General features: G+C 40.6%; 1 protein-coding gene across 1 annotated transcript in view; it reads right to left on the bottom strand.

The window, feature by feature from the left end:
• Positions 1-1,094: 1,094 nt before the first annotated feature.
• The window catches only part of LOC134347077 (uncharacterized protein KIAA2026-like), a 79,136-nt gene continuing 61,308 nt past the window's right edge, over positions 1,095-18,922 (bottom strand). The window contains exons 7-8 of the mRNA XM_063049184.1: positions 15,668-15,849; positions 1,095-5,423 (exon numbers count right to left, since the gene is read on the bottom strand). Of these exons, the coding sequence (XP_062905254.1) occupies positions 1,792-5,423; positions 15,668-15,849 (3,814 nt within the window). The 3' untranslated portion in view covers positions 1,095-1,791. The remainder of the gene's footprint in view (positions 5,424-15,667; positions 15,850-18,922) is intronic.

Genomic DNA, 18,922 nt, shown 5'->3' with positions numbered 1-18,922 from the left:
TTCCTTCTCACAAAAGAAACATAGAAGACAGCCTTCAGTTAATTACTACTCTATACTTATTATCAAAGTGGTTGAGAACTCTGATAAAGGCTGTAAAACCAGACATTATTACTACGGTACTGAAGAATAATGTTACAAACTACCTGTGCCTCCATCCAGGGTATAAATCGGGAGTTTTTTTAAAAATGCTCTTCATGATCTCTATGGTTAGGAAGGAAGGAAAAAGGTAAGTGCAATTGGAAGAAGAACTGCAGGTTTCCTTTCAAACCACACACCGTTCTGACTTGGAAATACATCATCGTTCCTTTATCATTGCTAGGTCTAAATTTTTAGAGCTTCCAACAGAATCCTCACTAGAAGGTTCAGTGATTCAAGAGTGTGCTGTAGAATCGCCTTCTCATCTGCAATTAGGGATAAGCAATGATGGCTAACTTTGCAGCGATAACTAGATCCTTTAAACTCACAAATAAAACACCTTGCATTGAATTACCCATCTGCTAACAACAAATATCCCTAAAGTATTATTCGAAGAGAAAATGAACAAATTATTTATCATACAAGCCAATATCTTGCGTATTTTAAACAACAGATGCAATTATGAGTTGAAAGACCAAATACTAGAACCAGAATTTCCTGAGACACTGTATACAGGAAGAAATTTTGGACAAAACTGATACTATGGAAAAGTTATTTTTGCCATGAGACAAAAAGGACATATCAGAAATGTAAACTCCATTTGCTATTAGGACAAACAAACTGTGTTTGAGAGAAAGGTGATTTGAGAGAAAGCTGAGACAATGTTACAAAGAAAAAATGGGGTTAATTTTAAGTTGCTTTTCAAAAACTTTGGCATGGTCTTCAATTTTTAAGCACTGCCAAAAGAATAATAAGAAAATATATGGAGCATTTTCTCTACAGCTGTATTTTCTCTACAGCTACATTTTCCAATCATACAATCACATATTCATAAGCCAAGCTATACAGTCAAATTTAAAGACTACTATAAGCTTGGGAGTGGACCAAAAACTAGAGTCTGGGAGGAAAGCTGCATTTAAATTGGAAAAAACTTTCAGCAAATAAATAATGATTGCACACGTTTTTAATCATGCAGATTTGTCTGCATTTCTCTAAACACTGGTCCTTAAAAGCTACTAAACAGCTTAAAAACCTATACATTATATAAACAAACAAATAAATTAGGAAAATTCTTTTGTACATTCACTTTAGTACAACTTTGTGGATTCAAAAGTATTTACAACTGTACAATTACAGAGGTTTTCTACGTTAAATACTTTAAAAAGGCAGCAACAGCTTATAAACAAGTCTTATGCTTTGTTTTCGACTGCACATTTTCTAAAAAAAGGTCACACATTTAAAGTGAACATTGCAGCATACCAAAGATATAAACATCAATACAGGTCGTACTGCAAGTGTGCAAGAAGCTTGAGTGCACAGTAAGCAATCAATAAAATTGCTAAGTTTTTTTAAAATTATAAACCAGGAAAATTTACAAGTACCTTCAAAATCTGCTGTCTTACACTTTTTAAACATTGTTTTGTACATTGAAATACACAAGTTTCACAGAGACAACACTAGGATAGCATCCTTGCAACAGGAATTTAGGAACTGCAGATTAATAAATATTGTGCCTCTTAGACATCTCAGTCACTGTTGTTTTACAGAACTCGGTTGATGTATTAAATTGTGCCTTATCCCCAAGCCAAAAACATAATCTAAGAATAATTTCAGTCCTGTTCAAGGCTCGTGGTTTGGACTAATGGCAGTTACAATTCAAAGACTGGAAGATGCTGAAATAGTTCTGGTAGGGTCAAGGACTTCCGATGTCTTTAATGCTGGGAAGACTACAGCAGCACTTGAATTTGCTGAAACACTAGTCAGAGATGATGGTGACACCACTTTTGCAATTGGATTACCAACAGTATTAATAGCATTTAAAACAGCTCCCTCTGGGCTGACCAATAATTTACTGAAGGCTGTATCTACAGGAAGAACTGCAGCACTCTGGGTTGTAGGAGCTTGGAAGTTAGATACAATAGTATGAGGCTGAGATCTTGCTGTAGAAACATTTATCAGCGTCGATCCTGTGGTAAACTGAGTGGATTTAGAAACAGCAGTTAAAGTTTGTGGAGCACTCAGAGGACACAGAGTTTGAAGTAACCTTTCAGAGGGAGGAACAGAAGGAGACACAGAGGACTGAGAACAGTGTGACACAGCAGGTACCATCATGCCCTTACGACAAGCAGTAGTAACATCAGTTCCTGCATGAAATCCTGGACTACTTTGCTTCAGTGTATTGGAAATTAGCAGGACATGGCTACCAGATCCAAGGCCTTGTGGTGGAACAACAAACCGATGGTTGTTGATGACTATTTGAGTCCCTGGGGCCAGAGGAGTACTTGTGTTGATGACTATTTTCTGTCGGATACAAGACTCATCTAACGGTCCAGAAGCTCTGCTGATAGGAGGTGGCACAGGTACCATAGGCTGCATTGGAGAAGCAGCTGCAGTAACTGCATTAGTACTTACAGAATGTTTTGTTAAACTGGGTACTGTTGTTTGATGGGCTGAACTAAGACCCAAAGCAGCAGGAGACAACACATTACCAACAGCTGGTGGACTTGGGCGAGTAGGTGCTGGCACAGATGCAAACCTGGAAGCAGTACTTGAATCAATTTGTGATGCTATTGTGTTTGGATTCTGGAATCGAATAACTGTTTGACAACTGTCCTTTGAGAAATGCGAGTTCTGTGGGGTAAAGGCTATATTCAATGGCTGAGGGCTTGCTGGTACTCTCTTTGAATTGACCGTGATTGGGCTTGGCAAAGCAGTCGAAATTGGCAAAGAGAGAGATGGAGTCAGAGACTGCTGTGACACTTTTGGCTGTACAGATGCAAGAAGCATTGATGACGCAAGGTGTTCTGCTTTCACTGTTGAAATAGCAACGGGATGCCTAGTTGACAGCATTGCTTGATTAGATCTAGATGGATTTTCATTTCTTTTAACTAATGTAGTGGGACGTGAACCAAAAGTTGTGAAAGTTGATGTTGGAAGAGATACACCTGCCGCTGTTGTTGCTAGTGTCTGCACACTTCTTACAGACGTCTTAATTCCTGTAGAGGTCTTAAAAGATGAAGAGCTTCGATTCCCAACTACAACAGAAGGAATTGCTGGAGTGGTAACACAAGTTGTTGGTAAGACTGCGCGTGTGGTAGATAATCCATCTCCAACCTTTGCAGATATATTCGGCAAAACATTGATTCCTGGGATTTTTGGGACATTGTTCTGAACAAGATGAGCTGGATTTCCCTTATTTATTTCTGTTACCTGAAATGGGCCAGGCAATGGATTGGTCTTAATTGGTGTTTCACCGGTAAATGGTAAGAGCACAACTTGACAAGGATCTGCATTCTTCACTGTCACCTGTGTTGCATTTATTAGTGGAGGATGCTGTGGGTGGGCTAGTTTTGTTAATATTAAGTTGGAGGATGAGGAGATTGGAGTCACAGGTGGACTCATAAAGATCAACTTTTGAGGTTGTGCATTAGCAGCCATGGTGACTTGATTTGTTCCACAAGGTGCAGCAGAGGGACTTGGAACCAATAGAAGTTTTGGCACTGTGGTTCCAGCCAAAAATGTACTTTCTCCTGCCTTATTGCTTTCTGGTGAGGTAAGAAATAACTGTTTGCAACTTGTGGCATCAAGAGAGAGTTGCAGTGATGGTGCTTGAGCTAATGTTACCTTATTTTGGACAGGACCTCCACTAGATAATCCACCCACAGGACCACTGACTATATTCACGGCATTTTGGGTGGTGCTGTTCACAGTTGGACTATCTGAAACTGGTGACAATATTGTAGGCAGAGGTACACGAACAGGTACAACCCCTGAATTATTCACAGTTTTGTTAGGCCCGAGTTTAACTTTGTCTCCAGCCATATGGTTTAAGCCTAATGGAACTGATGAAGCAGAACTGGAAGCAGGGAGCTGACTAAGGTTTGAAATGGAAGTTTGTGTAGGAACTAGAGATGTCAATGGTGATGACGGCTGTGTTTTTGATACTACAAAATTCTGAACTTCTGGTAAAAAAGTAAATATTGGCCGAGGAGTAATAGCATTAGGTGACTTTTGGTCTGAGTTGGTTTGCACCTTAACTACACCAGTGTTTCCTCCACGAGTCATGACTAAAATGGACTGAGAATCTCTTATGCACACAGTCTTAAGTTCCTGCTTTGCTTCAGTTGATTCTTTTGATTGTTGTAAGTTAGAATTCTGTGTTGTTCCAGTGTTACTAGTTGACCTGCTCTGTAGTTTTGTCGGTGTTGCTGGCTGAATAGATGCTGATTGTCTATGTCCAGTACTTAATGTTGTAACTGCAGTTGCCATGATTGATGGCATTTCTGGCCTTCCTTCTGCTCCAACCATGGTAGATGATGCCAAGAAATTATACGAAGATGATGTAACTTTCAATGATTGACTAGCAGAAACTGTTACTGTTGCTGTACTTGCTGTATTCCTACCTTTTGTTAAACTGGAAATCTGTGACTGAACTTTAACAGATGACAGAGATTGGTCATCAGCTGAAGGCGAGTGTCCCAAGTTAGTATTTTGAGACACAGCCAAGGGCTGTTTCTCCAGTTCCCTTGGTGTCTTGGGTGGACTTCCTTTTTCAACACATTTACCATCTTGTTGCTGAGACAAGAAGTTCTTGGGTAAAATAAGCACCTGCTGCATGATCTTTTCTCCAGATTTTGGGTCAATAACAGGTTGCACTGCAATCTTAATCTGGCTGTTACTTAAATCAATTGGCACACAAGATCCATCAGGCATTTTATACAACATTTGCAGAGGCCCTTTTGGAGACATAGGAGGGGGCGAACAGAATTTTACTGGACTAGGATGCAATGTAGCTGGAGATGTTCTCTCTTCTGGGCTGTTAGTCTCTGTTACAGAGGAGGATATCTGACTAGTTAAGGTCACTTTGTTCCCATTGTGTTTTGCAAGTAAAGCTTGGATAGGTTTGGTCCCTTTCTGCATAACTGATCGTGATACACTGACTACCTCCCCTTTTGAATGATCTGATTTGACAGGCTGTTCATCCACTCCACTTAAACTGGGTGATTCAGTCGAAAGCTGTACTGTTGCAGGTTTTGATTCAATCTTTTGCTTTCCCATATCAGAGTCAAATGACACATCTAGTGTGTTTAGATTTGCAGCAGCTTCATTTGTGCTTATTTTGGTCTTTTTGCAAGGAGGAGATTCCTTTAAACATTCAAGATCATTACATTTAATTTGCCTTTTAGGATTCTTGGAAGCTTGTTTCTGTGTTTCTTTACTGGAACATTCTTTTCTTAGTGGCTTTACTCTGGCCGTTGGTACCTCAACATCTGGTTGCAAAATGTCATCTGAAAGACATTAAAATGATTAACATTAAACAATATATTGCAGACAAACCTGTAAAAAAAGCTGCTGATGTACACACCACAACTTTACTGCTAAGTTGAACACTGAATGTTGCATATGCAGTTTGTGATGAATGCAGTTACCTAATATAATTAATAAATGTCATATTGCCCAGGCTTTTGTTTTAATCTGCTTTAGCTGGTACTAAACAGTGGGGATAATGGCTTAAACTTTAATCAGGCCTAAAAGGGAAATTAGTGTTTTGTGGGGAGCCTACTCCAGTTTTGAAAATGGCCACTTGTCTATTCTATTCTACAAACATCCCATGTTCTTAGGGTTGTCTGGAATGCTGGAACATCATAGACAAAAGTTTTAGTGAGTTGATTGCACCCAGGGTACAGACAGTAAGGTAAGGAGGAAGGGACATACAATACAGTAACACCCTGTGGCCATTTCCTCTCGGCAGCAAGTATACCATTTAAGATACTGCTGGGCGGGAGGGGGTTGGGTGGGTGCAATGACCTATTAAGGCACAGCAGATCAATGGCACAGTGGTTGACTCCAAGGCTAGGTAACGAAGGATAAGGTCAGGTAGAGCAACATGACAGGAGACGCCAGGGTGTTCTGCTGCCCACCAGGCGTCAGGGTGGAGTACGACTCAGAACGGCTGCAGCACATTTTCAAGGGAGAGATCGAGTAGCCAGAGGTGAAGGTGCACATTGGCACCAATGAAATAGGTAGAAGTTAGAGAGTTAGGAAAGAGCTCAAAAGCAGGACCTTGAAGGCAGTAATCTCTGGATTACTCAAAGCTCTAAGTTCAAAGTTCAAATTTATTATCAATGTACATATACCATATACAACCTTGAGACTCATCTTCTTACAGGCATGCACAAAACAAAGAAACAATAGAATCCATGAAAAACCACATACAACTGACAGACATTCAATGTGCAAAAGAGGACAAATAGTGCAAATAATAAAAAAATATGTTAGCAGCTAATACAGAGAACATGAGCTACCAGGTCCTGGAAGTGACTGCACAGCTGCAAAGTCAGTTCAGCACAAAGGCGAGTGAAGCCAGTCCAGGAACCCGATGGCTGCAGGGCAATAGCTGCTCCTGAACCTGGTGGCATGGGTCCTAAGACTCCTGCACTTCCCGCCTGACAGTAGTAGTGAGGAGGAGATGGGTCAAATGCAGACAGATGGGACAGTGACAAGACTTCTGGTGCCAATTGCTAGTCGGGGGAGGAATAGAAAGACAGAAAGATGAATCTGTGGGTGAGGAACTGGGCAGGGGGCAAGCATTCAGATTCCTGGATTATTGGAACCTCTGAAAAAAATAACTCCTGCAAAAAGTAGTGTGACGATGAGGAGGAAAATCGGTTGTAAGAGACCAAGTATCAGTTGGATCATAGCTGCCCTGATATTCAGAATGCTGCTGAAGGTACCTTTACCGGCACTCAAATGGGCAGGTAGGACAATGTTTCGCATTGGTTAAACTGTCAGCCTAGGCTTCAAGATCAAGCTTTTGAGATGGGAGGTGAATCTTTAAGCATATAACTTACTGACAAACTTGTTACAACTTAGCCAGCCTACCACTATGCTGAGTGTGACCCTGATTCTATCTCTCCTATTCTTGCTGACCTGCGAGCTTATGATTAAGAAAAGCCCTCATATTAAAATTCATGATCTCAATCTCAATCTCTTAACCTTCCTAAGCACCCAAACTCCATCAGTTCTATTCTCACATTCATATCAGAGTTTACTCATTTGTTCGTTGTGTGCTGTGTGGTATGACACAGGCCATCATGGTCTTTCCATGACCATGACTGGCAAATTCTTCTGCAGAAGTGGTTTGCTACTGCCACCTTCTGGGAAGTGTCTTTACAAGACGGGCAATCCCAACCATTATCAATACTCTTCAGAGATTGTCCGCCTGGCTTCAGTGGTCACATAACCAGGAGTTGTGATATGCACCAGCTGCTCATACAACCATACGACCTGCTTCCTTGGCTTCATGTGACTCTGATCAAGGGGGCTAAGCAGGTGTTTAGGATAATCTGCAGCCTAGCGGAGGGAAGAAGCACGATACACCTCCTTTGGTAGAGATGTATCTCCACCCCCGCCACCAAGAGCTAAATCACTCCTTCAGAATATTGCCTTTAGTTGCAAGGACCAGGGTTCTGAAAGTCCAGCAATAAAACTCTGCATCTCTTTTATCTATTTCTCCTCCAAGGAGCTCCTTAAATTTGGAGAGAGAAGAGATTGCAGATGCTGAAATCTGGAGGAGCAAAAAATAAGATGCTGATGAACTCAGTGGATCCAGTAGTTGTACAAAATGTTGGTTAGGCTGTACTAACTGAATATTGTGTATAGTTGTGGTCACCACACTACATGGTTAAGCTATAGAAGGTGCAGAAAAAAAAAATCACAGGCATGTTACCAGTAATGTAGGGCTTGAGTTATCAGACTGGAAAGGTATACCCGTTTTTCCTGCAGTGCAGAAGGCCAAGAGGTGCAGGTGTCTGTTTCGCAGAGTAGGTGTATCTAAAACTAAAGGCCATATGTTTAAGTGAGAGGAAGGTAGTTTAATAGAGACTCGAGCGGGAAAATTTTCACATGAGCAGTTGGTATTCGGAATGACCTGCCAGAGGAAGTGGCAGAGGCAGGAGCAATAACATTTAAGAGGCATCTTGAATGAACAGGGCATAGGGATGAGGAATTAATGCAGGCAGGTAGTTGGCATAAACATGGTGGCCTACTTATACGCTGTACTGCTCTACGACACTACAAAGGCAAAATAAAATACTCTTGAATATTCGTGAAAACATCAGCTGTCAATAGGGGCAGTCAAAATCCACGGTAATTAAAATTATATAGAGCTTATCCCATGGTAGCTTTTTATTTGTCTTGCTGAAAGATACCCAAAATAAATGGAAAGCTGGAATCTCCTCTCAACCTTGCTCCCTGCATGACAGCATTGTGTGGTTGGTTGCCTGCTGCTTAGTTACCAATTCTTGCACAATAAATGGAATTATCACCAAGATATCAAAACAGCCTGCAACATCATTTTCAGTTCATATAGTTTCTCAAGATCAAGAGTTACATCTATTTCCTTAGGACACAGTGGTTCTAAGCAAGATTCAAATCAATTTTATGGTAGCCATTAAAACAACTGAATGATCTTTTCACCTAAGTGGATAACTTCTAAAGATAAAGTATGATTGGTTCACAATAAAGATATGCAATTCATTAACACTGAACACCGAAAAAAACCATCAACAATGCATTTCTCCATGCATGAAATAATGTGAGATGTTTGCACAGTGGGAGCATGAAAGACTTTGTCAATGAGGGCTTAATTCAGCATTCTCCAAATAGTTTGCTGAAAGCAGTACACTAATGAGTGATTCCCTGATGTTCTAAATAGGTCAGGGAAGAAAAGTAGTTACATTTAAACCCACAAAATTAGATTATTTCATTTTTATCCCAAACAAAGATCACAACATGTGACTAATCAGCTTGCTGCAAGACTTTCTCATCAATCATAACATTGAGTGCTCAAGAACAATTAGCATAATCCCCAGAAATAAATGTGACTTAATAGATACAGTCTTTCAACAAGTTGACTAGTAATTAACTAGGATTAACTGGCTTCTGACGCATCATACAAGCATTCTAAGTTGCCAAGAATAGCTAAATTTGAAAGTTAGTGGAGACTTAGTCACACAAATGGCTTGATTTCTTTGCAAATTTTCAATTATCCTGCAGAACAGATACTCAGAGGAAAAGTACATTCTAATAAAGGGGAGATAGACCACTCTCAAAACTGCCAATGAGTTACCAGACTTCCACCATTCAGCAGGAACTCAGCATCTGGTAGCTATAGGGTGAGGTAAATAGCTTTCTATCCCAGATACCCAAAACTATTTCAAGCCATTGAGCTATGCTTTGAACTGTAAAACGAAAGGGATTCCACGATTCTTGCACACTCTGGATACTCATCCAAGAAAACTAGTATCACAACCCAAAATAATGAATCACAGAGATATAGCAGGCCACTGTACTGCTGCCAAACAATGTACATACCAGCTATATTTGCAATGTAGTCTTGAGATGTGCTAGGCTATCCATAGTTTAATTCCATCTTAATGAATTAAAAAAATATATATTCTCTCCCTAATCTTACACATAGGATGTGTGTGTGAGGGATACAAGTGTTCAAAAAGAAAACAGCTATGTTTATGCCTTCTTCATTGAGGATTTGTCCTGTGTAATAATCCTTCATAACATGTCCACCATGCTAGACTTTCTTATAAGAACAAAGAACAGAAAATCACAAGAACAGGCCCACAACAGTGCAAACTAATTGTGCTGATGAGAAAGATTCCAGGATCACCCTTATTTGCATTCTCCTGAAATATTTCTCATACCAAAGAAAATCAGAATTCTGCCAATTTGCAGACGATCTATTTCACGGCAATAAGCAGGCAGGCACGTGGCTGTTGCTTCTTGATGCAGTATAACAGTCGTCTAGCAACTAATTTCATAAAGTGGTTTGTTATATATTAATTGCTGGACATACTGACATACAGCTGAGAAAAAAAATGGCCTGATCAAATACTCAAAGAGAAACATCCAGTTTCTGTTCTACTCTTACAGTATATAAAGACATTTCAGTGATAAATTAGTGCCTGGGGGAGAAAAAAAAAAACAGGATAAAGAACTGGGGCTTTTTATGTCAGTGTTTTACAGGAATATTAATATTCTACATATGCCAGATCTGCCTGAAATGCTGGCAGCATAACAGGCTTTGATGATGATGACATATACCAAAGGAGCAAAGCTTAACACTGTTCTTAAGGGATTTTCAAAGGCAGCATTGAACATACATAAAATACAGAACTTTGCATAATTGAGATACATTGGGACTAGTACATTTTGGCCCAACTAGCCGAAGCTTCATGAAAATAGTTAAGAAGGTACAAAGAAGACAAATTGAATCACAAATTATGCATTTAAATTAAATACAGTAGAGAATAAATTAGAAAACTGCCAATAGTACTATAAAACCATGTATTAGCTAATGGTTATTGATTGAAATATTCATCCAGTGTACCCAATGAACAAAAGTCAGAGCAAACATCCAACTTTTAAAACTTCGCAAGAGCAGCCGCCATTATAGTAAACATTCAATCAGCCAATGAGAGCGCTTTACGTACTCTCTGAGTCACTCACAGCCAATCGCATTTTAGTTCACACTCTTGTTCCCTCACTAATTTATTCTATTTTTTCCCCCCCCACACATAATGTCTGGAAAATGGCCTGCAACTTTCAGTGAGGGCAGTACATCTAAGATGTCTGGGAAAAGCATTAGCATGGATGTGAAACTCCTAGGATTTCAGGTGGAACCAGTCATCCAAAACATCGTTGAACTGGTCAATAAAACGGGATTAGAGGATGTTAATGATGGTGATGTTGAAGAGTTATTGTATTCTCGTCGTGAGAAGCTTAATAACAAAGAGCTTCAAAAATTGGTAGAGCAATGCATCCTGCGTGAATCTGAAGACACGGATGGAGAAGCGGAAACACCAGCAAGAAACCTCACCACAAAATTCCTCAGCACTAGCATCACCACAATCACACAAATTATGGACCAGTTCATCGATTTTGACCCTGACTGGAAATAAAGCAGTAAGGCAAAAAGAGGTGTTCTCAACATGATTTCCTGCTAGCAAGAATGGCTTCATGAGAGGAAACTTAAAAAAAAAGGCAGTGAAGAAGAAGCCAAAGTTAGAGGAGGACCCACAGCCTGGTCCCTCCTCTACGAGGTAATCACCACCCCGGCCTCCCTCCACTGCTGCGACGATGTGTTGCTGCTCCACTGATGTACAGGTTAGGCCTAATTGCGTCTTTGTCACTGCATGAACTACTATGTATACAAAAAGTATCATATATCTGGGGTTTGATTTCTTTTAGAAAAAAAATCAGACACATGTCAATTTAGGTAATGTTATAGTGACCCTGCATAGCGCTGATTTACATAGTGCTCCACCTCCGAAGAACACATCCTCAGCGTTAAGCGGGCTCTGAGTGTAGATACCTTCAAATTCTTTGCAGTTCCTAATGTGAAGTTGTAAAATAGTTTCATTTTCAATCTCAGCCGTTTCTGACATCACCAAACCTGAATACTTGAAACTACGGTGAGCAAAACAACTTGGAATTGTCTTTTCTTGCCAGCTATCAGTGACAAAAACAACAGGAATTCTGCAGATGCTGGAAATTCAAGCAACATACATCAAAGTTGCTGGTGAACGCAGCAGGCCAGGCAGCATCTATAGGAAGAGGCGCAGTCGACGTTTCAGGCCGAGACCCTTCGTCAGGACTAACTGAAGGAAGAGTGAGTAAGGGATTTGAAAGCTGGAGGGGGAGGAGGAGATGCAAAATGATAGGAGAAGACAGGAGGGGGAGGGATGGAGCCGAGAGCTGGACAGGTGATAGGCAGAAGGGGATACGAGAGGATCATGGGACAGCAGGTCCGGGAAGAAAGACGGGGGGGCGGGGGGTGACCCAGAGGATGGGCAAGAGGTATATTCAGAGGGACAGAGGGAGAAAAAGGAGAGTGAGAGAAAGAATGTGTGCATTAAAAAGAGTAACAGATGGGGTACGAGGGGGAGGTAGGGCCTAGCGGAAGTTAGAGAAGTCAATGTTCATGCCATCAGGTTGGAGGCTACCCAGACGGAATATAAGGTGTTGTTCCTCCAACCTGAGTGTGGCTTCATCTTTACAGTAGAGGAGGCCGTGGATAGACATGTCAGAATGGGAATGGGATGTGGAATTAAAATGTGTGGCCACTGGGAGATCCTGCTCTCTCTGGCGGACAGAGCGTAGATGTTCAGCAAAGCGGTCTCCCAGTCTGCGTCGGGTCTCACCAATATATAAAAGGCCACATCGGGAGCACCGGACGCAGTATATCACCCCAGTCGACTCACAGGTGAAGTGATGCCTCACCTCGAAGGACTGTTTGGGGCCCTGAATGGTGGTAAGGGAGGAAGTGTAAGGGCATGTGTAGCACTTGTTCCGCTTACACGGATAAGTGCCAGGAGGGAGATCAGTGGGGAGGGATGGGGGGGACGAATGGACAAGGGAGTTGTGTAGGGAGCGATCCCTGCGGAATGCAGAGAGAGGCGGGGAGGGAAAGATATGCTTAGTGGTGGGATCCCATTGGAGGTGGCGGAAGTTACGGAGAATAATATGTTGGACCCGGAGGCTGGTGGGGTGGTAGGTGAGGACCAGGGGAACCCTATTCCTAGTGGGGTGGTGGGAGGATGGAGTGAGAGCAGATGTACGTGAAATGGGGGAGATCAGTGACAAAAATCACTTTTTAAACACGAACACACACAACTACATGTGAATGACGCTAGTTAGAAACTGTTCAGCAAATCTCCTGTCCAAATAAGGTGGCATAGTGTCTAAATAAATGAAGGGAATCCCAGCAATTTTCTTGATTTGAGGTGGAAAGAGAGAGTCGAGTTGTGACTAGAAAATGGCGGAGAGAGAGAACATCAAGGGAAGAGCCAAGCTATTGAAGGAAGTTTTTGGCGAAAGTGGAAGTGAACTAGAGATGGAGGTCGGCGGGGAAGAGGAACGGAATGGAAAGAGGAAGAAAAGAAAGCAGAGCTACGGGATATCAAACTCTGAGGAGTCAGCGGACGATCAAAGCAGGACAGCAAAACAATGGAAAGAAGATGAGATTAAAACAATTATAAAACTAAGTGAAGACGGGGCGTCATTTGGTGATTGGAACCCGATTCGTTTGATGAAGATGCTCAACAAAATTATAGGCGAGATTAAAGGAGCAAAGATTTTAGGAAATGGATTGCTATCAGTGATTTGTTGGGATAGTGCTCAGCAAGGTAAAGTGATAAGATTACATAAAATAGACGGCAAAGAAGTACAATGCTCAATACCCAACAATAGAAAGTGGACTAGAGGAGTTATTTCGGGGATACCAACAAAAGTTCCTATGGATGAGATTAAACAGAACATAAAAGGAGCAAAAATTATTGAGGTCAAACGTTTGAAAGTTACAAGAAACGGGAAAAAGTGTGATAGTTTATCGGTAATGACTAACTTTGATGAAGAGAGATTGCCGACTAACGTTTACTTAGGGTATATGTGTTATGCGGTTAGAATATATATACCACCGCCTTTAAGATGCTATAAATGTCAGAAATTCAGGCACATTGCGGCGGTCTGCAGAGGAAAACAAAGATGTGGGAGATGCGCTGGAAAACATGAATATGGGAAATGTGAAGCGGGAGCTAGGCTGAAATGCTGCAATTGTGGCGAGGAACACAGTGCAGCTTATCGAGGGTGCATTTATAGCAAGAAGGTGGCTGAAATACAATATGTAACCAACTCAAGGAATCGGTTATGCAGAGTCAGTGAAAGAATTTGATGAAAAAAAGGCTGTCAAGCAAACAAATACAGGGAATAATAAACTGGTGAATTGTGAGAGCTGTAATATGAAAAATAAGGATACACTATTAATGAGTAGAAAGGATTTCGTACTTTTTATGGTGGATGCAATTAATTGTTCAGTGCAAACAAGCAAAAGAACCGAGAAAATTAAAATTATCATCAAGTCTGCAGAAAAGTATCTTGGTATTAAAGGAATTAGGTAGGAAGAAGTCAAAGAAATGCTGAATGGAGGATCCAACAGTTCACAGGCAGGGGAGATGGAATCTTAATGGCAGTATATTTATCGCAAATGGTCAGGAATTTAAGAAATATATTTCAGAACTTAAGGAAAATCCTCAGATTTTATGGTCGAAGCCCAGGGTAAATGTGCAGAATTCCAACAACAGATAAAAGTACCCGACAAGAACAACTGTGAGCTGGAAAGAGATTGGAAAATGGAGGAAATTATTACAAGGATACAAAAGGAAAAGGAATTTGTTGCAAAGTGAATTATCTACATTCAGATTATAAAATGAAAACCTGGAAGCAAATGAAGAACTCTGAGGTCTCAGTAAACAACTGCAGGCTACGATCCAAGAAAAGGAAAACATGAAAAAGCAGATAGACTTGGAAAAACAGCAATTTTAAAAGTATAACGTGCAATAATTACTATTCTTTAACAAGACGATTTTAGTCTTACAAGTGATGTAGATGAAATCAATGTAATTGAGGTAATGCAACTATGCAAAAACATGTGACATAATTAGGGAAGAATAGCAGTTTGTGGCATTATCTAATGAGTGCATTAAGCATTCACGAGGAATTGCAACTACAGGGTGATGCTAATAGAGAACTGCAGGCTGAACTAGATTGTCTAAAGTAGAGAACTCCAGGACATACTTGGTTGGAACACCACAAGTCTAGCAGGTGATGGTAATGCACTGAAAACTGGTTGCCAACCACCATAAAACAAAAAAGAATTTTCTTCATTTATTTTTGTTCTTTAAGAGTTGTCCCAAATAAGCAGCTGCCCCAATTAACCAATGGCCCAATTAACCACTGATTAATTGTCAATTATCATCACATGAAGATACAGGAGAATGAGCAGCATTTGAGGCAGCAACAAATGCTAGTGAAAATAAGAAAATGCTTTGGAACTCTCTATCATTAGTTGGCCACTACCCCTCAATCATCAGCCTCTTGAACCAAAGGGGATAACTTCACTCAACTTCACTTGCCCCATCATTGATATGTTTCCCAACCAATGGACTCACTTTCAAGGACTCAATTCATATTCTCGATATTTATTGCTTATTTATTTATCATTATTCCTTATTATGTATTTGCACAGTTTGTTGTCTTCTGCACTCTGGCTGAATGCCGTAGTTGGGCAGTCTTTCATTGATTGACTATGGTTATTATTCTATTGACTTATTGAGTGCTCACAAGAAAATGAATCTCAGGGTTTATAAGGTGACATGTATGTACTTTGATATTAAAATTTACTTTGAACTTTGATAATGAAGTTACCTAATATGAATTTAATTCTTATATACAAAATGGTTCAAAATGGTTCTAAAACCTTTAGCACAAAATAACAACTAAGCCATACTTGGCTACTAATGAGGTGAATGCTTCTGGTAGCCTTCCTTTTACATAACCATAAAATATCACAAAAATTCATCATTATGCACAAACAAATAAAATTACTGAGGCTAAGAGTAACTATCCAAAATGGAATTATGACGATCTAAACTCAATTTCATTAAAAATGTGATGGTACCTAGTTCAGAGCATTCCTTCTTAACTATTTCTTGATGATCAGAGTTTGAGGATCCTGCTTCATTTAAAGACATGTCTTTTATGAGCTCCCGATCCATTTCTTCATTTTGTGAAGCATCTCTAATGAATGCATCATCATCAGGCTGTTTTTTAAAGTCATCAAAATCTTTCTTCATTCGAGCTCTATAAAAAAGAAGCATTTTTATTTATTAGACTTCTAAAATAGTACTTTACATTTCTCCTTCATTTAAAAAAAAGAAAAATATTCATACGTCTTAATTTCAGACTGCAAGGGAGTTATGTTACAGCAACAAAAAAAATTCCCCAATAAGAAACTATTTATTTGTTGTTACATAATGATGGTGAAAAACTCTAAGATTGACAGAACTCAGTACTAGGGATCTTTAACATTCATCTGAACAGGCTGTTCTGAGTTAAAATCTCATGTAAATACTATAAAGGTTTATGGAGGCCTATGTTTTAGGTAGACCTTCATACATTCAAGACACAAGATTGCTTAATGCTATTTCCTGTACTCAAGTGTAAAGGTGAACAAATAATTATTATGCCGATTTCAACGCGGCACAAAAAAGACACAATAAATATAAATTCACAAGATTCCTTAGATACAGATTAGTTTATTGATTGTATGTCCATAAAGTGATGCTAGGCACATGAGTGTCTATACATAAAGTGACTGACAGGAAATGATAAAGTAGTGATAACTGGGGGTGTGGAGGAGTAGATCAACCTTGCTGCTGAGGGAAAGTAACAGTTCTTGAGACTGGTGATCCTGGTGTGCATGCTAAGTAGCCTCCTCCCTGATGGGAGTGGGACAAACGGTCCATGAGCTGGGTTGGTAGGATCCTTCATCATGTTACCAGTCCTTTCCAGCACCTTCCTGTACAAGTGCTCTTGTTGGCAGGTAAGCTGGTGCTGATGATGCAATGGGCAGTTTTGACTACTCACCGTAGAGACTTTCTGTCTGCTCCAGCATAGTTTCTGTGCCATACAATGATGCAGCTTGTTAGGATGCTCTCTACTGCACATTTGTAGAAATGACATGAGTATGGATTGAAATGACCTTGAATTGAATTGACTATTACTTGCATCCTTCACATACATGAGGTATAAAAATATTTATGTTACGCCTCCATCTAAATGTGCAATGTGTAATTTATAGTAATTTGCAATAAATAGTATGTACAACAGGACAGTCAATATAACAATTATATCAATGTGAATTTAACATTCTGATGGCCTGGTGGAAGAACCTGTTGGTCCTGGCTTTTATGCTGCGGTACTGTTTCCCAGATGGAAGCAGCTGGAACAGTTTGTGGTTGGGGTGACTCGGGTCCCCAATGATCCTTCAGGCCCTTTTTACACACCTGTCTCTGGAAATGTCCTGAACAGTGGTAAGTTCACATCTACAGATGCACTGGGCTGTCCCCACCACTCTCTGCAGAGTCCTGCAATTGAGGGAACTATAGTTCGCATACCAGGCAGTTATGCAGCTAGTCAGGATGCTCTCAATTATGCCTCTGTAGAAAGTTCTTAGGATTTGGGGGCCCATACCAAAATTCCTCAACCATCTGAGGTGAAAGAGGCATTGTTGTGCTTTTTTCATCACACAGCTGGTATGTACAAATCAAGCGAGGTCCTCAGTGATGTGTATGCTGAGGAACTTAAAGCTGTTCACCCTCTCAATCCCAGATCCACTGATGTCAATAGGAGTTAGTCAGTCTTCCTTCCTCCTGTAGTCCACAACCAACTCCTTTGTTTTTGCGACATTGAAGGAGAGGTTGTTTTCTTGATACCACGGTGTCAGGGTGATGACTTGTTCCCTGAAGGCTGCCTCGTTATTATTTGAGATAAGTAGATGTAGTATCATCAGCAAATATAATTAGCAGGTTGGAGCTGCCCACACCACCAGGTTCAGTAACAGTCATTAACCCTCAACCATCAGGATCTTGAACCAGTGCAGTTAACTTCACCCAACTTCACTCACCCCATCACTAAATTATTCCCACAAACTTTGGACTCATTTTCAAGGACTCTTCATCTCACGTTCTCGGTATTTAGTGCATACTTTATTTTATTTTGTGTTGACATGGTTTGTTGTCTTTTGCACATTGATTATTTACCCATTCTGTTGGGCACGGTCTTTCATTGATCTTATTGTGCTTCTTTGATTTACTGTGCATGTTCACAAGAAAATGAATCTCAGGGTCGTATATAGTGACATATAAGTACTTTGATTATAAATTTACTTTGAACTTTGTCTTGTTGACACTGTGAAAGGCCTTTAGCTCTTCTACCTCTTCTCTGTAGTCCACCTCATCATTGTTGGTAATCGGCCATACCACTGTCGTGTCATTGGCAAACTTGATCATGTGATTACTCAGGTGTTTGACCGTGCAGTCATGTGTGAGCAAAGTGTACAGTACTGGGCTTAGCACACAACCCTGCGAGGTACTGAGAATGATGTGCATCCTGACTAGGTCTATTGGCCAGGAAGTCCAACACCTTGAAGACCATTTTAGAGATCTGGAGCAGCAGCTGGATGACATTCAGCTTGTACAGGAGAATGAGGAGATAATTGATCAGAGTTACAGGGAAGTAGTCACCCCAAACTTGCAGGAGACAAGTAGCTGGGTGACTGCCAGGAGGAATGGAAATGTAAATAGGCAGTTAGAGCAGAGCACACCTGTGGCCATTCCCCTCAAAAATAAGTATATCACTTTGGAGACTTTTGTGGGGGATGACCTCCCGGGAGGATGCCACAGCGACCGGCTACACAGGCAATGAGCATGGGTCTATGGTGCAGAACGGAAAGAGAGAAAAGAAGGGTGTGGTAGTGATAGGGGACTCAATAGTGAGGGAAACAGACAGGAGATTCTGTGGACATGAACGAGACACCCAGATGGTATGTTGCTAGCCAAGTGCCAGGGTCAGGGACATCTCAGACTGCATCCACAACATTTTGGAGAGGAAGCGAGAGCAGCCAGATGTCTTTGTACATATTGGTTCCAAAGACATAGGAAGAAAAAACAAAGAAGTGCTGAAAAGAGATTTTAGAGAGCTAGGTAGAAAGCTGAAAAGCAGGATCTCCAGGGTATTAATTTCTGGATTGCTGCCTGTGGCATGAATCAAGTGAGGGTAGAAACAGGATGATATGGCAGATAAATCTGTGGCTAAGAAGCTGGTGCGAGGGGCAGAGCTTCAGACTCTTGGATCATTAGGATCTCTTCTGGGG

Source organism: Mobula hypostoma, chromosome 5 (genome assembly GCF_963921235.1).
Source record: "Mobula hypostoma chromosome 5, sMobHyp1.1, whole genome shotgun sequence".
NCBI lineage: Eukaryota > Metazoa > Chordata > Chondrichthyes > Myliobatiformes > Myliobatidae > Mobula > Mobula hypostoma.
Note: the sequence above shows the minus strand (reverse complement) of the source record. Positions and strands in the feature narration are given on the sequence as shown.